The following is a 26,597-nucleotide window of genomic DNA, read 5'->3' as shown; positions in this document are numbered from 1 at the left end:
CAGTACAGGTATGGACTGTCTGACATGCCTACTTGGATGCTGTCACCGATGTAATCCTCCACCATTCTGTCAATGGTGACAGTATCATATGCAGTGACAGTAGACATGTCAGAAATTGTTGCCAGGTCCTTCAGTCCGGACCAGATGTCCAAACTTGGTCCTGCCTGCCCTGCATCACCGCCAGCGGGTTGCTTAGGATACCTAAGTTTTTTCCTGGCAGCCCCAGTTGCGGGAGAAAATGAAGAAGGAGCCGTTGACGTGTCACGTTCCGCTTCAGCTGACAGTGTGTTCACCAGCAGGTCTTTGCACCTCTGCAGGCTTGTGTCGGCCGGAAAGAGAGACACCACATAGGCTTTAAACCTAGGATCGAGCACGGTGGCCAAAATGTAGTGGTCTGATTTCAACAGATTGACCACCCTGGAATCCTGGCAAAGCGAATGAAGGGCTTCATCCACAAGTCCCACATGCCGAGCGGAATCGCTCCGTCTTAGCTCCTCCTTCACTTTCTCCAGCTGCTTCTGCAAAAGCCTGATGAGGGGAATGACCTGACTCAAGCTGGCAGTGTCTGAACTGACTTCACGTGTGGCAAGTTCGAAGGGCTGAAGAACCTTGCACAACACGGAAATCATTCTCCACTGCGCTTGAGTCAGGTGCATACCCCCTCCTTTGCCTATGTCATAGGTGGATGTATAGGCTTGTATGGCCTTTTGCTGCTCCTCCATCCTCTGAAGCATATAGAGGGTTGAGTTCCACCGCGTCACAACCTCTTGCTTCAGGTGATGGCGGGGCAGGTTCAAGAGTGTTTGCTGGCGCTCCAGTCTTCGGCACGCAGTCGCTGAATGGCGAAAGTGGCCAGAAATTTTTCGGGCCACCCAAAGCGTCTCCTGCACGCCCCTGTCGCTTTTCAGAAAATTCTGCACCACCAAGTTTATTGTGTGAGCAAAACATGGGACGTGCTGGAATTTGCCCAGATGTAATGCCCGCACAATATTGGTGGCGTTGTCAGATATCACAAATCCCCAGGAGAGTCTAAGTGGGGTAAGCCACTGGGCGATGATTTCCCTCAGTTTCTCTAAGAGGTTGTCGGCGGTGTGCCTCTTACTAAAACCGGTGATACACAGCGTAGCCTGCCTTGTAACGAGCTGGCGTTTCTGAGATGCTGCTACTGGTGACGCTGCTGCTGTTGCTGCGTAAGGTGATACATCTACCCAGTGGGCTGTCACAGTCATATAGTCCTTAGTCTGCCCTGTTCCACTTGTCCACATGTCCGTGGTTAAGTGGACATTGTGTACAACGGCATTTTTCAGGACACTGAGGACACTTTTTCTGACGTTTCTGTACAGTCTCGGTATCGCCTGCCTAGTGAAGTGGAATCTAGACGGGATTTGGAACCGGGGACACACTACCTCCATCAATTGTCTAAATCCCACTGCACTAATGGCGGATACCGGACGCACGTCTAACACCAACATAGCAGTCAAGGCCTCAGTTATACGTTTTGCTTCAGGATGACTGCTGTCGTACTTCATCCTCCTCGCTAAGGACTGTTGGAGGGTCAATTGTTTAGTAAAAGTAGTGGTGTTCCTACTTCCTCTCTGGGATGATGAACGACTCCCAGCAGCAGCAGCAACAGCAGCAGCGGCAGCAGTAGGCGTAGCAATGCAGGATCCTCCGGAGGAATCCCGGATAGGAGAGTCAGTCATGCCAGTGATATGGCCTGCAGGACTACTTCCGATCCTGACTAAGGAGGAAATTGACGAGGAGGGAGTTGACGGTGTGGTTTGCAGGCGCTTGGATACAACAGGACAACGGGATTTAGGTGTCCCTGGACTGCTTACGGTCTGAGCCAAAGTTTCTGAACTTGACAGTAACTTTTTATGAACGCGCTGCAGGTGCCGTATAAGGGAGGATGTTCCTAGGTGGTTGACGTCCCTACCCCTACTTATTTCACCTTTACATATGGTACATATGGCAAGACAGTTGTTGTCCGGATTTGGATAGAAATATTGCCAGACCAAAGAGGTGGAATGTTTGGTCTTCTGCCCAGGCATGACCGTGATGGGCTTTTTCATCCCACGGACAACAACTGTCTCCCCCGGAGCCTGATTTAAACAAACCACATCACCATCAGAATCCTCCTCGCCAACTTCCTCCTCAGCGCCAGCTACACCAGTATCCTCATCCTGTTGTACTTCAACAGTGACATCTTCAATTTGCATATCAGCAAGTGGACTGTGGGTGCTCCTTTCAGCACTTGCAGGGGGCGTGCAAATGGTGGAAAGAGCCACCTCTTCCCGTCCAGTGCTGGGAAGGTCAGGCATCGCAACCACCACCACACTTGGACTCTCTTTGGAGATTTGTGATATCTTCTTAGAAAGCACAGTTCTTCGCTGTGCTTTTGCCAGCTTAACTCTTTTGATTTTTTTAGTGGGAGGAGTGCTTCCATCGTCATGTGAAGCTGAACCACTAGTCATGAACATACTAGGGATCGACCTTAGCCGTTCCTTGCCACTCCGTGTCGTAAATGGCATATTGGCAAGTTTACGTTTCTCTTCAGCTGATTTAAATGTCTTTTTCAAGGTCATTTTCCTGAACTTTGCCATTTGGGATTGTATGTGCCCTCTACTATGACATTGGGCATCGGCCTTGGCAGACGACGTTGATGGCATGTTATCGTCTATGTCATGACTAGTGGCAGCAGCTTCAGCACTAGGAGGAAGTGGTTCTTGATCTTTCTCTATTTTATTTTTATCGGAGAAAGTTTGGTCCTCCATTTATGTTATATCGATTTGATATATACGTGCGGCTAAACACAGAAAATAAATTTTTTTTTGGTTCGGACTGGAGTGTACTTTGTGGGTTACAGCACCCTTTAACGGTCAAGCCAGCCGGCCCTTTACTTATGACACAGGCGCACTCTTGGCACTACTTTGTTGATGCACGTGCGGCTACTGCGCACACAATTCACAAACACAGAAAATAATTTTTTTTTGGTTTGGACTGGAGTGTACTTTCGGGGGTTACAGCACCCTTTAACGGTCAAGCCAGCCGGCCCTTTACTTATGACACAGGCGCACGCTTGGCACTACTTTGTTGATGCACGTGCGGCTACTGCGCACACAATTCACAAACACAGAAAATAATTTTTTTTTGGTTTGGACTGGAGTGTACTTTCGGGGGTTACAGCACCCTTTAACGGTCAAGCCAGCCGGCCCTTTACTTATGACACAGGGGCACTCTTGGCACTACTTTGTTGATGCACGTGCGGCTACTGCGCACACAATTCACAAACACAGAAAATAATTTTTTTTTAGGTTTGGACTGGAGTGTACTTTCGGGGGTTACAGCACCCTTAACGGTCAAGCCAGCCGGCCCTTTACTTATGACACAGGCGCACGCTTGGCACTACTTTGTTGATGCACGTGCGGCTACTGCGCACACAATTCACAAACACAGAAAATAATTTTTTTTTGGTTTGGACTGGAGTGTACTTTCGGGGGTTACAGCACCCTTTAACGGTCAAGCCAGCCGGCCCTTTACTTATGACACAGGCGCACGCTTGGCACTACTTTGTTGATGCACGTGCGGCTACTGCGCACACAATTCACAAACACAGAAAATAATTTTTTTTTAGGTTTGGACTGGAGTGTACTTTCGGGGGTTACAGCACCCTTAACGGTCAAGCCAGCCGGCCCTTTACTTATGACACAGGCGCACGCTTGGCACTACTTTGTTGATGCACGTGCGGCTACTGCGCACACAATTCACAAACACAGGAAATAATTTTTTTTTTGGTTTGGACTGGAGTGTACTTTCGGGGGTTACAGCACCCTTAACGGTCAAGCCAGCCGGCCCTTTACTTATGACACAGGCGCACGCTTGGCACTACTTTGTTGATGCACGTGCGGCTACTGCGCACACAATTCACAAACACAGAAAATATATTATTTTTTTAGCACTTGGGGGGAGCACCCCTGATGGACAGAGCACCCCCTGGACAACACTACAGCACCCCTTTAGGACTGGGACACTGCACAGGACTTTGGAACTGACTGCACAACACAGTCCAGCCAGCCCCTATGGACTTTGAAGTAGTGGACACAGCCCCTATTAACAACAGCAGCACAGCACAACACAGCCAGCCCCTATGGACTTTGAAGTAGTGGACAACAGCAGCACTACACTACACTACACAGCACTAACTCCCACCCTCCCTCTTCACTGTCCACAGCCGAGTGAGAAAATGGCGCCGACGCGGGTACCTTATATAGGATCCAAAACCTGCGAGACTCGGAAGGCGGGATGATGACGTTTTGCCTCGATGTCAGATCCGAGTCAGGCGGGAAAAGTCGAGCCTGACTCGGATCGGACTCGGATCGGGGGGGCTCGGGGGGGTTCGGATTTCAGAAATCCGAACCCGCTCACCCCTAATATATATATATTATATTTATATTTTAGGAGTGAGCGGGTTCGGATTTCTGAAATCCAAACCCCACCGAGCCCCCCCGATTAGAGTCAGGCTCGACTTTTCCCGCCTGACTCGTATCTGAAATCGAGGCAAAACGTCATCATCCCGCCTTCCGGGTCTCGCGGGTTTTGGATTCTATATAAGGTACCCGCATCTGCGCCATTTTCTCACTCGGCTGTGCACAGTGAAGAGGGAGGGCTGGCTGGGTTGTGTAGTGTAGTGTAGTGCAGTGCTGCTGTTGTCCATAGGGGCTGTGTCCACTCCTCCAAAGTCCATAGGGGCTGGCTGTGTTGTGCTGCTGTTGTCTATAGGGGCTGTGTCCACTCCTCCAAAGTCCATAGGGGCTGGCTGTGTTGTGCTGCTATTGTCCATAGTGGCTGTGTCCACTCCTCCAAAGTCCATAGGGGCTGGCTGGACTGTATTGTGCAGTCAGTTGTCCATAGGGGCTGTGTCCACTCCAAAGTCCTGTGCAGTGTCCCAGTCCTAAAAGGGTGCTGTAGTGTTGTCCAGGGGGTGCTCTGTCCATCAGGGGTGCTTCCCCCAAGTGCAAAGAAAATAAATATTTTTTCTGTGTTTGTGAATTGTGTGCACTGTGGCTGCAAGTGCATCAACAAAGGAGCAGTGCCAATCGTGCGCCTGTGTCCCGTAAGTAAAGGGCCAGCTGGCTTGTCCGTTAAAGGGTGCTGTAACCCCCAAAGTGCGCTCCACAAAAAAAAAAAAAATTCTCCTTGTTTTTTCTGTCTTTGTGAATTGTGTGGGCTGTAGCTGCACCTGCATCCTCAAAGCAGCAGCGCCAAGTGTGCGTCTGTCTGTAACCCCCAAAGTGCACTCCAACAAAAATAAAACATTTTCTTCTGTGTTTGTGAATTGTCTGCACTGTACGTGCATCTTCAAAGCAGCAGCGACAAGCGTGCGTCTGTCTCTTAAAGGGTGGTGTAACCCTCAAAGTACGCTCCACAAAAAATAAAAAATTCTTCTTTTATTTCTCTTTGTGAATTGTGTGCACTGTAGCTGCATGTGCATCAACAAAGGAGCAGCGCCAAGCGTGCGCCTGTGTCCCATAAGTAAAGAACCGTCTGGCTCATTTCTTAAAGGGTGGTGTAACCCACAAAGTGCACTAGCCTCCAACAAAAATAAAAAATGATTTTCTGTGTTTGTGTGCGGTTTAGCCGCACATATATATCAATATAACATAAATGGAGGACCAAACTTTCTCCGATAAAAATAAAATAGGGAAAGATCAAGAACCACTTCCTCCTAGTGCTGAAGCTGCTGCCACTAGTCATGACATAGACGATAACATGCCATCAACGTCGTCTGCCAAGGCCGATGCCCAATGTCATAGTAGAGGGCACATACAATCCCAGATGACACCTAAATCCCGTTGTCCTGTTGTATCCAAGCGCCTGCAAACCACACCATCAACTCCCTCCTCGTCAATTTCCTCCTTAGTCAGGATCAGAAGTAGTCCTGCAGGCCATGTCACTGGCATGACTGACTCTCCTATCCGGGATTCCTCCAGAGGATCCTGCATTGCTACGCCTACTACTGCTGCCGCTGCTGCTGGGAGTCGTTCATCATCCCAGAGATTAAGTAGGAACACCACTACTTTTACTAAACAATTGACCCTCCAACAGTCCTCAGCGAGGAGGAAGAAGTACGACAGCAGTCATCCTGAAGCAAAACGTATAACTGAGGCCTAGACTGCTATGTTGGTGTGTATGTATATATATATATATGTATGTATATATATATATATATATATATATATATATATATATATATATATATATATACACACATACACACATACATACACACACGCACACACACACTATATAGACAAAAGTGATTGGACACTGACAGCAAATGGATCAACAAGATATTATTGAGGTCGGTACTTTGTAGGTCCACCACGTGCAATGATTACTGCAGACACCTTTCTTTGCAAACTGTCCACAAGTTACTGGACAACAGCAGGCGGTATGTTTTGCCATTCCGCCTTAAGTACAGTGACCACTGTGACACTGCAAAAGGTTGAGTCGGCCTAGAACGAACCCGTCGCTGCAATTAGTTTCAGAGGTTCTCAGTGGGTTTAAAATATGGGCAATAAGCAGCCCCCCAGAAGTTGTAAAACTACACATCCCAGAATGCCCTGCCACAGTTTTGCCAGTTGCCCATGCTAAAAATGTATGCTGGGATTTGTAGTTCAACAACAGCTGGAGGGCCACTTATTGCCCATCCCTGGTTAAGATCTGGACTCAGAGCTGGCCAGTCCATCTGCTTTACCGAATTTTCTGTATACCAGTCCAGCGCTGCCCTAGAAACATGACAGATGGCATTGTCATCCTGATAAAAACATTTGTTGTTTTCGTAGTGCTGGAAGTGCACGGGCCTCACTACCGAGTGTTCTTATCGAAACCGCCACATTATTGGCAATTTGGAATGTATATGCAACGGTATATCACGAGAGCGAGAGAGAGCGAGAGAGCGAGAGAGAGCGAGAGATAAAAAGTTCACCAACTATGGAAAATGACAGCCGATGAACAACGTGAGAGATCCATGCAGATATAATGTATTGCTTTATTGTACTTATTTATTACATGGACATGTAAGGTACCGCCCCTACCCTTTGAAAAATGGGCACACATCACGTTTGTATGTAAATAGTTCTAAACACATGACAGTTAGGAGCTGATTGGTTGGGGCACCATTTAAGATTAGTAATGAGCGATAACAAGAATATCACTTGTTGATAAATGAGGCCCTGGTGCAGTGTCAGAGTAGTATGCTGGTTTCAATTTGTAATTCCAGACTTGTACATTTCTACCAGCAGCTTAATTACAGGACAAATGAAAAATATACACTGGAACTCACCTGGGGCAATGTGAAGCTGGAGATTGGAACGGACACATCTGTTCCACTGTTGTTTCACAGGTCACTGCCTGAACTACAGAAATAGTTGAATATGTAATTGTGTATCATATTTACATGGGATAGCTTATAGCATAGAGCTTTAACTGAATGAAAATACTTACATGATACTTTGGAGACTGTAAAAGAATTGGCAGACTGGTATTTTCTGTTGGGTAAAGAAATTCAGTTTTACAGCTTCCACATTTTTTACATACAGAGCAAACTGCATTTATTACCTGTAGATTTAGGTGACGTGACTTCACGTGTACTAAAAAGATTGTATTATATCAGAAGGAATTCTGATATAATACAATTTATATATTATATCAGAATTTATATATTATACTGTATATGTATTACAATTTAATGCAATATAATTATGTGTTTTATGCAAAATAACTACATAAAGAAATAAAATGAACTTTATTGATAAGGTATGTGTATTATCTCATGGTTAGTATTCTAGTTTATTAATCTTAAAGTGAAAAAAGAAAATGGGACAACTGGTGACTGAGAAGGAAACAGAGCAAACAAGTTATGTTTTGGATGGGGGGAGGGGGGCTACGCACGGTAAATCCTGGCGACTAGGGAAAGACAGTACGATTACAACATCGTAATCATACAGTCGTTCCCCGTCCCCTGCTGTGCCTACACTGAACGGTTAGTCGATCATTGTAGGCTCCCTCCATCATCCCTGAACATTGCCAATTTGTCGTTATCGGCAGAATGACCAGCATGTTAGGGCGATGATTGATGTCAGAAACGACCAGCGGGAGCGCCCATCGCTGGTCGTTTCCGACATTATAGTGCACAATTTGTGCACGATTAATGAGCAATTGCACGATTACGATGTCATAATCGTGCAATCGCACATTAATATCACCAAGTGTATGTGCGCATTTAGATAAACAATGGCCCAAATGTAGTAGCCTGCAATTTGTATGCACCAGCCTGATTAAGGCAAGATAGTTTTAAAATAGTTTAAAGCAGCAATTCGATTTAAGGCAAAGCCAGGCTGGTTTCGCTTTAAACTAATTGCTGCATTACATCTTATGACCGTCTCCGTGCAATCACGCTGTTGGCCACAAACTGCATACCTCGCCAATGAGGAGGACTTCGCTGGACCTCCCCAGATGTCCAGCGAAAGGTATTGGTAAATACCAGTGGATTTTTCATTTGTGTCACAGTGATTCCAAACTAAACATACAGCTGGTGCTTGCCTTCGTTGATAAATGGGGGCCAGTGTGTCATATGGGGGCTGATGAAGAGTTGCTGGCAAGTCTGTTTGGGAGGCAGAACTTGCATGTTTTCATACTTTGCATTCTCTACAGCATCTATGGGCCACTCTGATTCGTACACAATTCAGTTGCATCTCCAGTTGCAAATGAAGGGAAATAACTGGGTGCTGAGGCATAGTTTGGTGACGTCGTGTAGATGGAATTACAGACCATGCAGTGTTGTGTGTATGCAGAGATCTATTTGCTTTCAGACAGATTTCTGTCTTCAGATGGATCTCTCGAATCTAGTCTTGATGGTGCATGTACACCCTGGTAATGATGATGTTTATGATGAGACAAAGCAAATGGAGATAGGTGATGCTGCATAGTCTTCATTCTAGCACCCTGCACCTGTCACAACCCGTGGCAGTTCCTCTTTCCTGCCTGGGGTGTCATTCTCTGCTCTGGTGCTTCTAGCACACTCAGCTGATGCAACAAACTGCTGAGATACAGACCAGAGTGTGCTAGCAGCACCAGAGCATAGAGCGACACCCCAGGCAGGAAAGAGGAACTGCATGGTTTGTGCAGGGTGCTAGAATCAACACTAGGGACGCAGTCACAGTCTAATAAGGTTAAAAAACAACAAGTAATGACAAGATCCCATTTTACAGTTTGATTCTCGATAAAACAACTCACCCAATTGACTGGACTCCATTTCTGTAGGATTTTATAAAATAATTTTTTCTCCCTTGTCTTGTAACATCTACCCATCCACCTTCGTTGTCTACTATTCCAGAGTGTATAGCCGCTCGGCAAATACTTGATTGCTGCAACAAAGAAAAGTAATCTTTTGTTATTGTACCAGTAAACTGACAATATTTTCGCTAAGTTCAAAACTTTCAAACCCTGGAAAACTGATTGTATCTTGTTTGATTTCAATGCTGCTTTTGTATAAAAATTGTTGTTTAATGTGCAACATTTAGAAATTAATACTTACCATTTCATAATGTACACTCCCTATAACTTTGGCGGTACTCTGCAAACAACCAGCTGAACATTCATATCTAGAAATGCAAACAGTATATAAAATACACAGCAATATTAGTAACATCATAACTGACAGAAAATCTGTGCCCTGTAAAAATGCCCTTGGATAATAGCATGCCTGCTCTACATCAAGCCAACGTCAAATGTTTAAGACAAGCGAAGCAAAAAAAAACCTAAAAATCTGATCTATACATCGAAACGGAATCGGTTCGATTCCTGGCGGCGCCTGGCCGACAAAAGCACTGGAAGCCCGACAGCGCTGGAAATCCTGATCGTCGCTACGGTAAGTATAAACTAACCTAACCCCCTAACTCTAACCCTCCTTAGGGGTGCCTAACCCTAACCTCCACCCCAAGTGCCTAACCCTAATCCCCCTTCTGTGCCTAACCCTAACCCCCCCTTCCCCGCTGCCTAAACCTAAGTCCCCCGGGCGGGTGTCTAACCCTAAGTCCCCCCCGGGGGTGCCTAACCCTAACCCTCCCAGGGGGGTGCCTAACCCTAACCTCCACCCCAAGTGCCTGACCCTAACCCCCCCTTCCCCACTGCCTAAACCTGTCCCCCGGGGGGGTGCCTAACCCTAAGTCCCCCCCGGGGGTGCCTAACCCTCCCTCCCCCTAGCCTAACCCTAACCCTCCCGGGGGGGTGCCTAACCCAGTCCCCCCCGGGTGCCCTAAACCTAACCCTCCCCTCCCCGAAGCTGTCAGGGAAATGTCAGGGGTCTACATCTAGACGCCCGGCATTTCACCCTCGCCAGGATATGACAGTCGGGAAGCCGGCTGTCGGTATTAAGGCAGCCGGTTTCCCGATTGTATATCCATCGAAACACATAATGATTATATGACTCAAATTTACCATATTATTTTGGTTTCAATAAGCTACTCAGTCATGAATACACTTATTTGCACAGGATGTAGTCCACATCCCGGCACAGACAATGCCGGCAGACAGAATACCGGCGCCAGAATCCCAACAACAATCAGAATCCCAGCTCCAGAATCTAGATGGCTGCAATCCCTATGGTAAGTATTGCAGTTGGGGGGAGGGTTAGAGTTAGGCTGCAGAAGGGGAAGGTTAGGGTTAGGCTGCAGAAATGTGGGATAAGGGAAGGGTTAGAATACACACCTGCATGCATCGGGATTTCCACCGCCAGGATTACACTGCCAGGATTCTGACCACCGGCATTATCAGAGCCTGGATCCTGTACCCAACCCGTTTCCATTCAAGGATTTAACAAAGCTACACAAAATCTCAAATATGAAATAACGGAACAGCCACCTACACATACTGCAAGTGGCCATTCTGTGGACTGAAACAATATACACAAAGTGGCATCTATTCACTTATTAAGCAGCATCACTTCCGCAATGGTCTCTAATGACTATGGTTCAACTCACAATATGGCTGCCTTTACTAAGGGCATGCAAAAGGTGAAATTTAAAATTCAGTTGATGTTATCAACCAAGGGTGCTGTGAGTGGGGTGGGGGTACCAATTATCCGGGCCCGGGTCTATTGGAGGGGGTCAGCTGCTGAGGGGGACAATTGTATGCCTTTCCAGTGTGTGGCACTGCTTTCTGGCACTGTGCATAATACTGTACTTCCTTTTTTTCTGGAGCCTCCTGGATATGGCCACATGGCTGTCTTAACAGAATTGGTATGGGATGCCGGCAGTCGGGATCCCGGCTGTCAGAATCCAGACACCGGCTTCACGACAGGGCTAGCAAAGCAACACTTCTTGTTCGGTATGCTAACTGTCCCCTTCTCCCTACCCTAACCCTCCCTCTTTGGTGGCTAAGCTTAACCTTGCCCACTAGTGCCTGAACCCAACCTCCCCCTCCCTGTACCCTAAACCTAACCCTAGTGCCTAACCCTAACCCCGCACCCTAACCCTCCCCTTCAGATACTTACCTTCGCTATCCCGGCAGCCGGGATGTCAGCGACGGGATTAAGATAGGTATCGGGATTCCGGCGCCGGTAATCTTAGTGCCGGCATCGCAGTCGCTGGGATATTGACTGTATCCAGTCTTAACATAATGGGGACAAGGTGCATATTTAGACTTCATTACAGTATACTGTTTAAACTTGGATCTCCTATGTTTTGGATCATATATAATTTAGATGTGATCCAAAAAAAAGGCAAGATCTGAGCCTTCTGGGAAAATAACATTCTGCCTCATTTCCATATCTGAACTTATCTGGGAGAACAGAGTTATCTACTCATCTCTAATCATTAATACATAACATGTCAATTAATGGATGTGGTATGACCTATTCACATTCAGGGAGTTCAACACTCAAAATGTCGGCAGTTTCTGCAGTTGGACAGTCAAAAGGTTGACATGGTCATTAGGTCAGCAATAAATAAGTAGACATAGGTCGACATGGTCTAACCCTAAACCTAACCTAAATCTAACACTAACCATAACCCTAAAACTCAACAAAAAAACATGTAGACATTTCGGTTTCGACATGCTAAAATGTTGACATTCCAAATGTGTCAATATTTTGAACATATCGATCTATATGCATATGTCCACATATTGATTGTCAACTTAATGACCATGTCGACATTCTGAATGACGACCTTTTGAATGTCAACAAGTTGACTGGATACCAAATAAATAGGAGCCATGTAATGTTTTTAGCATATTACACCACCCACATTAACAACAAGAATAAGAACTACAAAAAATAACTAATAATAATATAAAACTTTTTAAATAAAATACAGGATGGATGAATATTACCTGTTGCATGTTGTGCCTTTACATTGGTCCCTTAGTCGTATTTCACAAGACACTATTTGGGCTGTAAATCACAATAACACAATGATTATGTATAAAAGATGTATTCAATGTAGTACATCATTCAAACACACTTTTCATATGCGAAAAACAATGTTGTCGAATAAACATTTTTTTTTCCGTCTGATATTTCACTTCCCCCAACCACCAGAACAGTGGGGCACTGTGCACTGCAGTTCGAGAAAACGCCCGTGTCAACACTCGGTTATCAGGTTGACAACCTGGAACAGCTAAAATTCTGCGTGCACTCCATTCACTAAGCTTCTGCGGTAGCAGCTCTGACAGCAGATGTTACACCCCTCCCTCTCCTCATTGTCGGGGTCCGCTCACCAGCGCTGGGGGTGGAGCATTTTTCCAAACTGAGATGGTACATGTCAATACTGTAGCTCATTTTTACAAGCTAAATGGAAGATTGATATCAAATATTCCCTTTTTAAAGTATAATGCTTTTAAAGCGCAACCCGTACTGGGTACAAGTATACTGTATATTTAAACGTTTAATGACTAAGGGTCTGATTCAGAGCCGGACGCTATTTGCGCTCGCTCGTTCAGAAAAAGGGGGTGGCTATTCAAATTAACCGTTCGCTCTTTGCGGTCTGTTCACGCCTCTATGTCTGAACGAGCGAACAAAACTTGCGGTCGTAATTTAGAAAAAACGCCCCCTGGCCGCTCGCATCATACGTCATGTCCGCTATTTATTAGATTAATCGAGTACATCGAACGGCGTATGAACTGCTCGCTATTCTTGTGGTTGGTTTTTCCTACCGCAATCTTGCGAGCAGTTCTGACTATAAAACAACCAAGTGACGTGGTCAATGACGCTGCTGTATTAATTATGCACACCCTTAAAACGCCCGTTTTGACCTTTAGGCACGCCTGCGTTCTGATCTCCACTCCCCGTTTTCAAGCACCTTCCCCTGTTACCACCCACATACGCCTCCTCCTGTCACTCAAAATAGCAGGCATTCGCTATTTAGCGAGCACACGATTTTCGGCCGCACTGACTGGTCCGCTCATGCGTATTACAATCCGTACGCATGCGCAGATGTGCGAACATCGCTCTGAACGAACGAGCGGCCGCTTACGTGCGGCTTTGAATGAACCCCTAAGTCCCCTTCTTTCTCACCTCAAATCAATTTTGCTGTTGCCTCTGTTCCCCTGTCTCCATTTTTACCACTGGTGACTATGTTTCTATCTGACCTGCTCACTTAGTTGGTACAGGCCCATTGAATGCTTTTTGCATACCTCCCAACCGCCCCAATTTACACGGAGTAGTCCTGCTTTTCGGGCAGTCCCATTTGCAGGCCAAAGCGTCCAACGGTAGGAGGGGGGAGGGCAGTTGGTTGGATGACCCCCTCTCACCCCCTGCTCTGAATACGGTGAATACGAGATGCCATGCACACAGCACCTATTCACAGTGGAGAGGGGGACTGGGGTCATGCCCAGCAACTCCTGGAGCGCTGGGCATGCACCAAGCATTATGAAAACGGTTAACATGGCTTACGGGTACGTAATTTCTCGTGAGGCCACGCCCTTTACCACGTGACCAAGCCTCCTTTTTCAGTTATGTGCAAAGTCCCAATCTCTACTTAGTGAATGTTGGGTGGTATGTATTTGCCCTCTACTCCCCACTGTGCAATCCATCATTGTTTGCTTTTACAACACGGTCTTTGGTCTAATTATTGTGTTTATGGCTATTCTATGTATTTATGTGTAATTGTGTTCTTTACCACTGTATGGTGCTGTGGAATCCTTGTGACGCGCTATAAAAGTTATTTTTTACTTACACATTTGTTCAGTACTGACAACTTCATTGCTATCATAACCATCCATCCTGGTAGAAGATGTCGGGGAGTGAGTCCTTGCTCTGCTTTGCGAAGTAGTGTCAAGAGCCTTTGAACGTTGTCTTTCAATCTCATTGGTCTCTTCTTCCGGTTCAGGGATAGGGTAGTGCAAATCTGTACCATCTGTCAATGGCAATATGAAACCAGATGAGGATGTGCAGTAAAAAGTTTCAACATGTGCAAAATACTGCTACGTATACATGTTCACTTTTAAATGTATTTTCAGAATAAGTCTTGGCTGAGATTGTCCACTATACTTGTATGTTGGGAAAAGGCCCAGAAGTATATTCTATACACTCAAATGACCTTGTTTGATCTCTAGGAACAGGCCTAGTAAGAACAGTAATAAGCATCTTCCCTACACGACTGCCAACTGTGTAAATCTCAACCTAAATTACTAGTTGTGGTTTAAAGAGAAGACTCTGGTTCACTGGAGACTGAGGTGAGACCACCAAACTATTTCTCCAGGGGAAATCAAGATGGCCATTAATCCTCGTGTCAGGAGGCATGACTCCAGTGCTGAAAGGTCTTACAAAATATGGATTATTCAGTATGAATGCACAGAAATATCAAATACACAGCTCTTTCACAGCTATAGGTAAACATTATCATCCACCACCGAGTGCCAAGCCATTTAGGAAAACAATACCCTGCAGGTTATTTTTAAAACCTGGCTTTTGAATGAAATGATTTACACAGTGAGCGTTTTCATTTTGAATAAAAATCCTACCTACCCATTTTTCCCACTGTTTTAAACAAGTGTACTGGAATACTAATACATAATGATAAGTGCTCAATCCAGATCAACCTAATTAGTGCAACAACTGTATTTCATTTTGGAAACTATTGGAATTGAGATTGTGTATATATATATATATATATATATATATATATATATACACACACACACATTATTATTATTATCAGTTATTTATATAGCGCACACATATTCCGCAGCGCTTTACAGAGAATAGTTGACCATTCACATCAGTCCCTGCCCCAGTGGAGTTTACAATCTATATTCCCTATCACATGCACACACACATACACACTAGGGTTAATTTTTTGTTGGGAGCCAATTAACCTACCAGTATATTTTTGGGGTGTGGGAGGAAACCGGAGTACCCGGAGGAAACCCACGCAAGCACAGGAAGAATATACAAACTCCGCACAGTTAGGGCCGTGGTGGGAATTGAACCCACGACCTCAGTGCTGTGAGGCAGTAATGCTAACCATTACACCGTCTGTGCTGCCCAACATACACATATACACACACACACACATATACACACACACACATACACATATACACACACACACACGCACACACATACACAGCGGGCAAAATAAGTATTGAACACATCAAAATATTTCTCAGTAAATATATTTGTAATGGGGCTATTGTAATGACATTTTCACCAAATGTCAGCAACAACCCATGCAATCCACACATGCAAAGAAATCAATCCATAGATGTCCATAAATTAAGTTGTGTGTAATAATGTGAAATGACACAGGAAAAAGTATTGAACATATGAAAAAAGGAGGTGCAAAAAGGCGTGGAAAGCCAAGACTGAAATCTATCAGTAATTAGAAAGCAATCCTGCCCCTTGCAGTGCAAATTAATATAAGCTGGTTCAGTCCCAACTGATGGCCTATAAAAAGATGTCTCATTATCAAGGTGTCACACAAGAAACATCTCATGATTGGTAAAAGCAAAGAGCTCTCTCAAGACCTTAACCTTATTGTTGCAAAACATACTGATGGCATTGGTTACAGAAGGATTTCTAAACTTCTGAATGTTCCAGTGAGCACTCTTGGGGCAAAAACATAATATCACCATAAACCGGCCACGACCAGGTGCTCCTCGCAAGATTTGTGACAGAGGAGTAAAAATAATTATCAGAAGAGTTGTCCAAGAGCCAAGGACCACTTGTGGAGAGCTTCAGAAAGACCTGGAATTAGCAGGTACAATGGCCTTTATGCTCAGTCACCACACAAGACTCCATTGTTTAAGAAAAAGCATGTTGAAGCTCGTTTAAAGTTTGTTGCACAACATTTGGACAAGCCTGTGAAATACTGGGAGAATATAGTCTGATTAGATGAGACCAAAATTGCACTATTTGGATGCCATAATACACACCATGGTTGGAGGAGAAATGGCACTGTACATCACCCCAAAAACACCATACCAAAAGTGAAGTTTGGAGGTGGGAACATCATGGCGTGGGGCTATTTTTCAGCATACGGTACTGGCATACTTCATGTGATTGAAGGTAGGATGAATGGAAAAATGTACCGAGACATTCTTGATAAAAAATCTGCTGCCATCTACCAGGATGCTGAAGATGAAACAAGGATGGACATTTCAGCAAGACAATGATCCCAAAACACACAGCAAAGGACACTCTCAATTGGTTTCCGAGAAAGAAAATGCTAGAATGGCCCAGTCAATCACCTGACTTCAATCCAATTGAAAATCTATGGAAAGAACTAAAGACCAGAGGGCTTGATTTAGAGCCGACAGTCAGATGCGATTGCTCGCACGATGTGTAGGCAGTGCTACCGCACAGCAATGCATTAGCACGCCCAGTATTTCTTAGAGAGAGATCAATAGTGTATGCAGACACCCACCAGGGTGTTTTAAGACGCCCACTTGTGCACGTCATGTCCAGGAAGTGTATGCAACCATCGGTACATCGGATGCCATCGCAGCACTTGAGGTTGACCATACCCTGCCGCAAGCACTTCAGTGTAAAAACAAGCCAGGTGACGTGTACTATTATGCTGTCTTTTAATTATGTAACCTCTAAAATGCCGTTGAGATGCTCAGGCTCGCCTGCGTTTGCACCTCCACTCCTCCATTTTTAATGGCAGCCCCTGTTACCACCTACCAAATGGCTTCCCCTGTCACTCACTCTGCTGGTCTGTCTATGTGCAGCGAGCAAGTGCATTGTGAACTTTCTCTAAGGTATATACTATACACATGCGCACTGCGATGCATACGCACAATGCATACACACAGCATACCATCGGCAGCAGCGAGAGTATGCATCTTAGCGAGCAGGTCTCAATCAGGCCCAGAGTACATAGAAGAGGCCCACGGAACCTTCAAGATTGGAAAACTATTTGTTTGCAAGAATCACACCTGAGCAATGCATGCGACTAGTTTCTCCATACAGGAGGCGTCTTGAAGCTGTAGTTACCAACAAAGGCTTTTGTACAAAGTATTAAATACATTTCAATAAGCATGTTCAATGCTTGCTCCCTGTGTCATTTCACATTATTACACATAACTTAATTTATGGACATCTATGGTGTGATTTCTTTGCATGTGTGGATTGCATGGGTTGTTGTTGACATTTGGTGAAACTTTCATTACAATAGCCCCATTACAAATAAATTTACTGAGAAAAATGTTGATGTGTTCAATACTTATTTTACCCACTGTATATACTGTATAAGTAGAGTACAAACATGGCATCGACGTTTCGGTCCTGTGCATGGACCTTTGTCAAGATACTTCAGGATATATAATATAATAAGCCTAGTAGATATGGATATCTCTAATTAGCTTACTAGAGCAAAAACAAGTTTAAAGAAGTCACACGCTATTTAGGTTAAACCCAAACAGGGCCAAAAGGCCAAAACCCGCTGCTATATAAAAATCCATAAATGAAAATGGAAATAAAACAAATTATATAAAAATATAATAAATAAAAAAAAAAAAAGGAAACCGTAAATGTCCTGAAAAGTTCAATGGGTGATGCACCCCTTGCTGGAAATAAAAATCTCAGGGTCTCATTCAGACCCGCTCGCGAACGTACGATGCTCGCAAGCGGGTCGATGGTGCCCTAATGCGCATGCGCACGACGGAGGCAGCTCCGTCGTGCGCATGCGCGAGACCCGCATAGCGACAGCCAAGCTGTCGCTCCGGGTCTCGCACCAAAGGGGACGTGCTGTCGATGGTGACTGACAGCACGCCCCCTTTGGTGGGCGTGCCGGGGGCGTGGCTGCCAGACGGTAGGCGCTCCCATGGGAACGCCTACCGTCTGGGTCTGGCCCCACTGACATCACTAGTGATGTCAGTGGGAGTGATTTTGGCTCTGATAGAGCCAAAATCACTCCAGGGCTTGCGGCCACGAAACCCTACCGCAGGGTCTCGTCGCAAGCCCGATGGTCGCGATGGTCTTGACCATCGCGACCATCATCATGGACGCTCACATAAGCTGTGGGTGGAAACCCACAGCTATGCGAGCGTCCAAGAGACCACTCCATTTTCAGGTAGGAGGGCCCTGATTCAGAGCGAGCGCTCTGGTCAGAGCGTCCGGCTCTGAATCAGGCCCTCAATCCCAAAAAAAATGCCAAAATGTATGTCACGTGGCAAAATCAGGTCTAGTTTATGAATCCACTTGGCTTCTCTTTGCAGTACCGACTTAGGGCTGGATTCAATTAGACGGGAAAAGCAGTAATCCGCAAAAAAAGTGGGGGGACAAGGAAAACAACTAGCGAAATAGGTTTCTTGGGGGGCTGTTTGGATGGGCAGGTGTTTTTAGGATTGCAGGTGCATGCAGCAGGTGGATTTTTTCACTTTTAGTTTTTAAGAGTGCACTTTAGAGACACAGAAATATATGCTATCACCCATTGTCAAGTACCCCAAATTTGACTGGATTATTGTATTTTAACCAAAAAATAGTGTTTTCTATCATTCGTCACCACTATTACCAAAAAACATCTAGAAAGCTTTTAACAAAACTAAAAGGACACAAACTACTTTTATAGTACACATCTGTAATGATTTCCAATGTCAGTGCATCTTATTTTGGGGTACAGACTGATTCCCCCATTCTATTCAGTACTTTCTGCCTGTAATTCATTTGCCTATTTGCGTTTGCCTGTTCTGCAATTGAATAAAGCGAAACGCAAGGGCCACTCATGTTGCGAATTCGCATCCCAACCAGGCAAATGCGGTGGTGAGTACAACAGGCTAATTGAATACGGGCCTTAGACATAACTAATTTTGTGCAAACCAGACAGGTCCCATTTAGCATGGATTTCTTTACAGTTTTATTATATTTTCTTTCGGCTTAGGAATTGAAATCTGTACATTTTTGCATGGCTATACTTTACTGATTACTTATTTATTAGTATTCAAACACATGTTTTGTTCATCCATTACCCATTTATTATTTCCAGCTTTGTATTATTGTGTGACTCACAGCAGAGGTGAAACGTTAAGGCCGCAAGCTCAGAGTACTTTTTCCAAATCCAGTGTGAAAACAAAGCCACTCAGTTGTATCAAAATGAGCAAAACAAAAAAATGTACACCAAAAAAATAAAATAAAATCCAATATCTAATCGATTACAATTTTCAAAATAAGAATATAATATATATTTTTATATGACAATATACTGGTCTGGAGTAGTAAGGTTATCATATTTTTATTAATTTTCTTCTGTTATTGCCATCCAGTAGCTGTACTTTTATAGGAAAGCTATCACTGGCGACTCGGTTCATTGCTCTTTAATAAATAAACCCCAAGTAGCGAAACTAGTCATAAAATGAGACATGCACCATTACTCGATCGGATGTATTTCTGCAGTTGAGTGTGGTATAGAAAATCGACATTCCGAACTACATATCAAATGTCAATATTGTGAATATTAACGGTCAGCATATTGACAATGCAGTTTTCCATGCCCTAAAATTGCCTGTCAACATTTACAATGTCAATATTATGACAATGTTGACATTCTGTCAGTGTCGACATTATGAACATATACCCTGCAGTTTGATGAACTTAGCTTTTGATAAAAGCTGCCATATTACCACTAGGTACAACTCCTCCCTCTGCAATTCTTCCTAAATGTGGATTCAAGTAGAGGGAGCCCAACCTGACTCACATAAACAGGAGTGCACAATTTAGGGACTAAAGGGGGACATCATATGAAAGGTTTCACAATTTTATTTTGTTTCTAGATTTTCCTATGGGAAAATTAAAAATTCTAATATGAAAAAAAATCTTATGGAATGATACATTTCTGTAGTTCTGACTTTGGAACTTTTTCATTACCTTTTTAAATGAACGAATTTAAGTCTCCACGCTTCATTTTATTTATTTTGGTCACTGCCTAAAAACATACAGTATTTTGGTTGCTAAGAATGTAATATGTGTGTACAGATAAGTTTGATATTGTGCCTATTGGTTTATGCTTAGGAAGGTGTATATATATATATATATATATATATATCTAAGTAATATGACTGCCTTAAATGTTTGTCAGAACAAAAGTTCTATTTTACCTGTCTTATGGTGCATACACACGGTCAGATTTTGTAGGATGATATAAACGATATCGATAATATCGTCCATTTTGTGGCCCCTTCCAACCCCCAAATGACGGATGATGCGCGGGTACGGATGGTCGATAATAATAAAGACCATCGCCCGTGCATGCAGTCCAACCTGGTTGATATCGACCGACCAAGTTACTATAGGGACCCGCGATCATTGATCGTGGATCATTTAGTCGTTTGGGGGTTGGTGCTGTGCTGGATGATCGATATTGATCATCCAGCACATGCAGGACGATCAGACATCGATATAGTTACCGTTGTCTGATCTGACCGTGTGTATGCACCATTACTTTTAATTTCACCCTAGCATTTTTATATTTACATCATAACGTGTTAAAATGTGTATGCAGATTGTGATTCCTACACTTAGTTTGATCAATCCAGTCATTGGTATTGTAGACAAAGGGCCAGATTCAGACCCACTCGCGAGCGGCTGTCCGCTCGCAAGTGGGTCGAAGTTGTGCACTGCGCATGCGCACGACGGCGGGTGCTCCGTCGTGCGCATGCGCCAGATGCGACGAGCGAAGGACTTTCCTTCGCTCGTTGTGTCTGATCAAAGGGGGAGTGCTGTCGATGTTGATTGACAGCACGCCCCCTTTGGTGGGTGTGCCGGGGGCGTGCCTCCCTGACGGGGGCGTTCCCAAGGGAACGCCTACCATCAGAAGCCGGCCCACTGACATCACTAGTGATGTCAGTGGGAGTGATTTTGGCTCTGATAGAGCCAAAATCACTCCGGGCCTTGCGGTTGAAAACCTCAACCGCAGGCTCCGGCTCGCAGTGGCGATGGTCGCGATGGTCAAGACCATCGCGGCCATCAAACTGCACGCTCGTATAGGCTGTGGGTGGTGACCCACAGCTATACGAGCGTCCAGGAGGACGCTCCATAATTATGGAGGGCGGCCCTCATTCAGAGCGTGCGCTCTGCTAGAGCGTACGGCTCTGAATGAGGGCCAAAGTTCTCTTTCAAATAATCCTATTAGATTTAGATAGCGATGGATTTTGATGGCACAACAGTTACATTACTCAAAATGTCATAGTAATTACACTGCATACTGTACCTCGGAAACAAAGATTGTCCCTGCAACCTCCTCCATAACTGGGTGGGCAAGCTGAGCAAGGACGGCCATGTTTGTAGGGAGCATGTCCCCACCAATTACCCCTATGATAGAGAATATTTTAGTTAAATGGAGTTCACAAGAAAATTTAATTTTATTATACATAATAACAAGACTGAAAGAACATCCATTTAATCTTCAAAATCAATGCATCCACTGTACTATATTATAAATATATAAGTTTGTTTGCAAATATCTTCCACAGCTCTCAAGGTAAAGCTGCCAAATCTTACATAGTTATTTAGTATAAAAAAATGATGCTATTAGACCAAATAGCAACAGAGCGACAAATCTCATATATAAAATTCATTGATCTGTTTGTTTATTTGTCTGTCTGTCCGGTTATGCATTTGGACACCCCTGCACGGATAGGGATGAAACCACCGCACAATAGTTCAGTTGGATCCTGGCTAGGCTTTAGGAGGGTTAGGGTCCTGGTCTGTCTTCCCGTTGGTGTACGCTAAGCAGAAATTTGATCCAGGGAGCCAGTTCAGAGCCTTCCACTGGATGGCTTTGGACTAAAACTTCACAGAGCGATAACACTGGATCCCAGAAAACATACTATGGGTTTGGATGAAAACTTCACAGAGGTGTGGCAATTGATCTGGGATGCCTAGGAGTGGCTGGGGCCCCAGTTAGAATTCACGGCGGAGTGCGCCAGGAAGAACTTTGGCCCAGGGAGCGTGTACAGACCGGGGGAGCCTGTTCTGAGCCTTCCACTGGATGAATTTGGATGAAAGCTTCACAGAGTGGTAACATTGGATCCCAGAAGACATACTGTACTAGGTGGTTGAGGTTCAGGTCGGACCTCCCATTGGTGTACGCTGGGCAGAACTTTGATCCGCGGACACTGGCCAGAATTTTACCCCGAGGAGCCTGCTCTGGGCCTTCCACTGGATGGATTTGGACGACATCACATAATTAAACTTAATAACTTGAAGATTTAGACCTGGGCAACGCCGGGTACTTCACCTAGTATCACGATAGTTTTGGTTTGTAGCAGTGCATGGGGCAAATCTTCTAAAAAAGAAAAAAGTACTGGGGATGCCCATAGTAACCAATCAGCTTCTGTCTATCATTTTTCTATTGCATTCTAGAAATTGATAGCTACAACACCATCACTAAGTGTAAGCGGATTGTGAATATAATAATATCAGGAAGTAAAGAGAAGAGTATGCAGTCACTGAGTCGACATTCATTATGCTGATATGCCATATGTCAACATTCTGTCCATGTCGACATTTTCCATGTCTACATTGTGAAAATGTCAAAATAGGATTAGAGTGAGGCTTACCTGAAACAGACATTGCAAACATGATAAACATTATGAATGTCAACATAATATAGAATAAATCTTTGAAGACATTCTAATTCTAAAATCCAGTTTAGAACCCACCCGAACTTAGTGATACGAGCCGAGATCAGAATCGGCTTTGGTTTTCCCACCTAACACGGATTTCAAAACGAGGCAAAACATCATCCCGCTGTTGGATTCTCGTGGGTTTTGGATTGTATAAAAGTTCCCAGCGATTGCCGCCATTTTCATTCCCGCTGGGGAGAGTGAAGGAGGGGGCTGCGACCGCTGTGCTGATAGGGGCTGGCTACTGTTGTGTCAGGGGCTGGCTGCTTAATGTCCATAGGGGCTGGCTAGCTGTGCTGCTGTGTTGTCTAGGGGGTGCTCGCTGCTCTGTCCATCAGGGGTGCTCTTCATCTTCAATCCCAGCATTAGCCACACTTATCACCAGCAACGTAGCTGCGCAGGGGTGCTGCATGTGTCGTTTATCAAGGGGCTGCTGCCTCGTTCAGGGGTGCCCCCCCCCCCCAAGTGTAAAAAAAAAATAATAATCAATGTGTGTGCACTCGCGTTAGCTATGACACCACAAACACCTCTGCTGAGACTTGCATAAACATTTTCAAAAGGTGAAAATAGAGGATATGGTTTAAAAAATGGAATAAAGCATTTAAAACTGCATTCTCTGATTATAGTGTTGCTACTCCCTACCAGTGGCCCCCCTACCTGAATTTCAGCAAGTCAGAGGGGCAACTCCATGCAACTGTATTGCCAGAGTGCAGCTGCTTCTCCTGTAGCCCAGGTCAGAAGATGTGTAGGGGGTGTGGTGATATGGACTAAAATGGAGCTCACATCCACTAAAGTTTACACTTCACTATCACCTTTTTTCCCCTTTTCGTGTGATGCCCTGGGGATGGTCCTTGGCTGGAATTTTTTGGGGTACCTTGCTTCTCGGACGTGAACCCCTTAATTTTAGGGACGCCAGTATAGAGTAGCCTTGACGATGGCCTGGCGCTTATTCATATATTTGCAAATATATGTAACTAATACCTCTGAATCTATATTATCATGTAGGATTAAGTATTTTTTGTTGATTTTGCTGCAGTGTGCTGGAGGGCAAATCCCTTTTTTTCTGTGTTCAGTGTAAACCCCGCCCTTTACAAACACCTGTGCTATGTCATACTTTTGGTTTGCAGGTCAGAAGATGTGTAGGGGGTGTGGTGATATGGACGAAAATGGAGCTCACATCCACTAAAGTGGACAATGAATTCCCCGATCTAACAGGGAGCGCAGCTGCAATTTATACACAACACAGGATGGGATGATGATAAATTCTTGGGTGCTGGTAGAATCTTGGGTGATGTAGACATCATCTTCTTCACACATTATTAATTTGTCCCTGCTGGAATCCACCATTACAGGTGCCTCTGTAATTTTTGCACGGAATTGACAGTAAAGGTCTTTCTCGTGTTAATTTTGATGGACATCATCTTTACCACATTTTGGGGAAGTAGTTTCAGGACAAGGTTCTCAGCTGTGCTGAAAACTCTTTCTGAGTACACACTGGAGGGTGGGCAGCTCAAGTAAAGCAAAGCTAGTTTGTGCAAGGGCCTCCAAATTACCTTTTTTTCCTGCCAGTAGTCAAACAGACTGTCTGACATGCCTATTTGGATGCTATCATTAAACATTTTTAAATAGTCCTCAACCATTCTTTGAATGGTGACCGTATCACCAGTAGAGGTGTCATTAAATGTCGGCAATTCTTAGTCTGACCCGACCAGATGTCTAAACTTGGTTGTGTTGACTCAACTGCATCACCAGTGGGTGTTTTTAAAAGTTTGTTTTTTTCTCACCAGATGCACTTGCTGGAGAAACTGAAGAACAAGCCATCGCAGCATCACGTGCCACTTGTGCTGACAATTTGCTTACAGTATCAACAGTTCTTTAAATCTCTTCAGATCTGTGTCTGTTGGGAAGACAAAACAATGTCTTCATCCTTTCTGGGTTGAAAATCCACTCCCAGCACCAGGCATGGCGCTCAAGAATTCTCAAGAAAGACACCACGTTAAGATTTAAATCTGAAATGTTGCATTTGCTGCTCTGTTCCGCTTGTCCACATATCTGCTCTGGTTAAGTGGACAGTGGGTACAATGGCAGTTTGAAGGCCACTAACTAGCTAACTATGTCCCTGTACAGTTTGGGAAATGTTCATGTGGAAAATTTGGAAAGGATTATTATAAAGTCAATTGTTTTGGAAAGCACTCTTCCTGGTCCCCATCTGGGATGAAAATCCTCTCCTAGCAGCAGAAGTTGGCACAGGATTCTCAAGAAAGACGCAACATAAATCTTGCGCTTGTCCACATATCTGTGCTGGTTAAGTGAGGCCACTAACTATGTTTTTTTACTGTCCCTGTACAGGTTGGGAAATGCTTTTCATGTGGAATTGTTTTTTAAAGTACTACTAGTAGTCTTCCTGGTCCCCTTCTGGGATGAAAATCCTCTCCCAGCAGCAGCAGGCATAGTGCTCAAGGATTCTTCTAGGGCAAGGACTGATGTGAATGATTTAAATATTTTTTGTAAATGCCTCGACTCCCCTTCTTCCTCCCCTCCCCTTCTCCCTCTTAACTTTACTTTGGAATCAAAAAATGAAATAAAATTTACTACCAATCAACCCTTCCTGTCCCTGCCTTCAACTACATACATACTCCAACTCCTTCAGGCCTCTCTTGAATAATACAAATATTTGTTTCCTGATGTGCCATGTTGGAAGTTTAACTGCCACGTGTTTGTACTGCCCACTGCTGCCCCTTAGCTTAGTTAGCCAGCTAGCTTGGTGCAAATTTTGGGCCTAAACTGGATGAAGACAATATAGTGAGCTGTGAAGTGGTCAAAATTGACTGGAAATAAATGTTATTGAGACTTATCATACTGTAGGAACAAAAACAGGCCCATTTTATGTGATTTTAGCTGTTTTTATTTTTTTTTAAGAAAAAAATCGAGATCCAAAAACAAAAAACAAAAACACGGAAGGGGGGTTTTGGCAAAACCAATCCAGATCCAAAACCAGGGGAGATACAGATCCAAAACCAAAACACGGGGGTCGGCGCACATCTCTAGTTAGAAGCTGATTGGTTGTTATTGTCAACTTCTCTACTATTACAAGGTTTTTAATATCCCTCATAATACCATTCACATTTCAGAATTTTACTACTTAGGGCCTGGGGCCTGATTAAACCGCAAAGGAATACGCTGGTGCTTTATGAGTAACTTAATAATAATAATGGTGCAGAGCTGAACGCAAATTGTGCGAAACACTGCAGATGTAAAATGCATTCATTAATAAAAAAAAGCAGCAAATGCATGAGTCATACCATAGTTGCCTAAATTTGCAGTCTCTTCTCTGGGAGCAGACCAGAGGAGAGAAGCTGCTAACTTGAAGAGAGTGCAGAGCCTGGCACTACTTGTCACTAAGCCCCGCCCCTAATGGGAAATACCGTAAATCACGGTTTAATCAGAGCGGGTGGGGCGAAAATTACGTA

General features: G+C 44.4%; 1 protein-coding gene across 1 annotated transcript in view; it reads right to left on the bottom strand.

The window, feature by feature from the left end:
• Positions 1-26,597, bottom strand: part of CRISPLD1 (cysteine rich secretory protein LCCL domain containing 1) — a 115,582-nt gene that overhangs the window by 23,036 nt on the left and 65,949 nt on the right. Inside the window, exons 6-12 of the mRNA XM_088471558.1 lie at positions 21,711-21,811; positions 14,238-14,417; positions 12,394-12,454; positions 9,599-9,665; positions 9,298-9,428; positions 7,507-7,550; positions 7,346-7,418 (exon numbers count right to left, since the gene is read on the bottom strand). Of these exons, the coding sequence (XP_088327684.1) occupies positions 7,346-7,418; positions 7,507-7,550; positions 9,298-9,428; positions 9,599-9,665; positions 12,394-12,454; positions 14,238-14,417; positions 21,711-21,811 (657 nt within the window). The remainder of the gene's footprint in view (positions 1-7,345; positions 7,419-7,506; positions 7,551-9,297; positions 9,429-9,598; positions 9,666-12,393; positions 12,455-14,237; positions 14,418-21,710; positions 21,812-26,597) is intronic.

Source organism: Taudactylus pleione, unplaced genomic scaffold, assembly GCF_031769625.1.
Source record: "Taudactylus pleione unplaced genomic scaffold, aTauple2 ptg000114l, whole genome shotgun sequence".
In the NCBI taxonomy this organism is placed as follows: domain Eukaryota; kingdom Metazoa; phylum Chordata; class Amphibia; order Anura; family Myobatrachidae; genus Taudactylus; species Taudactylus pleione.
The sequence above is the reverse complement of the archived record's forward strand: the minus strand, read 5'-3'. Positions and strand labels throughout refer to the sequence as shown.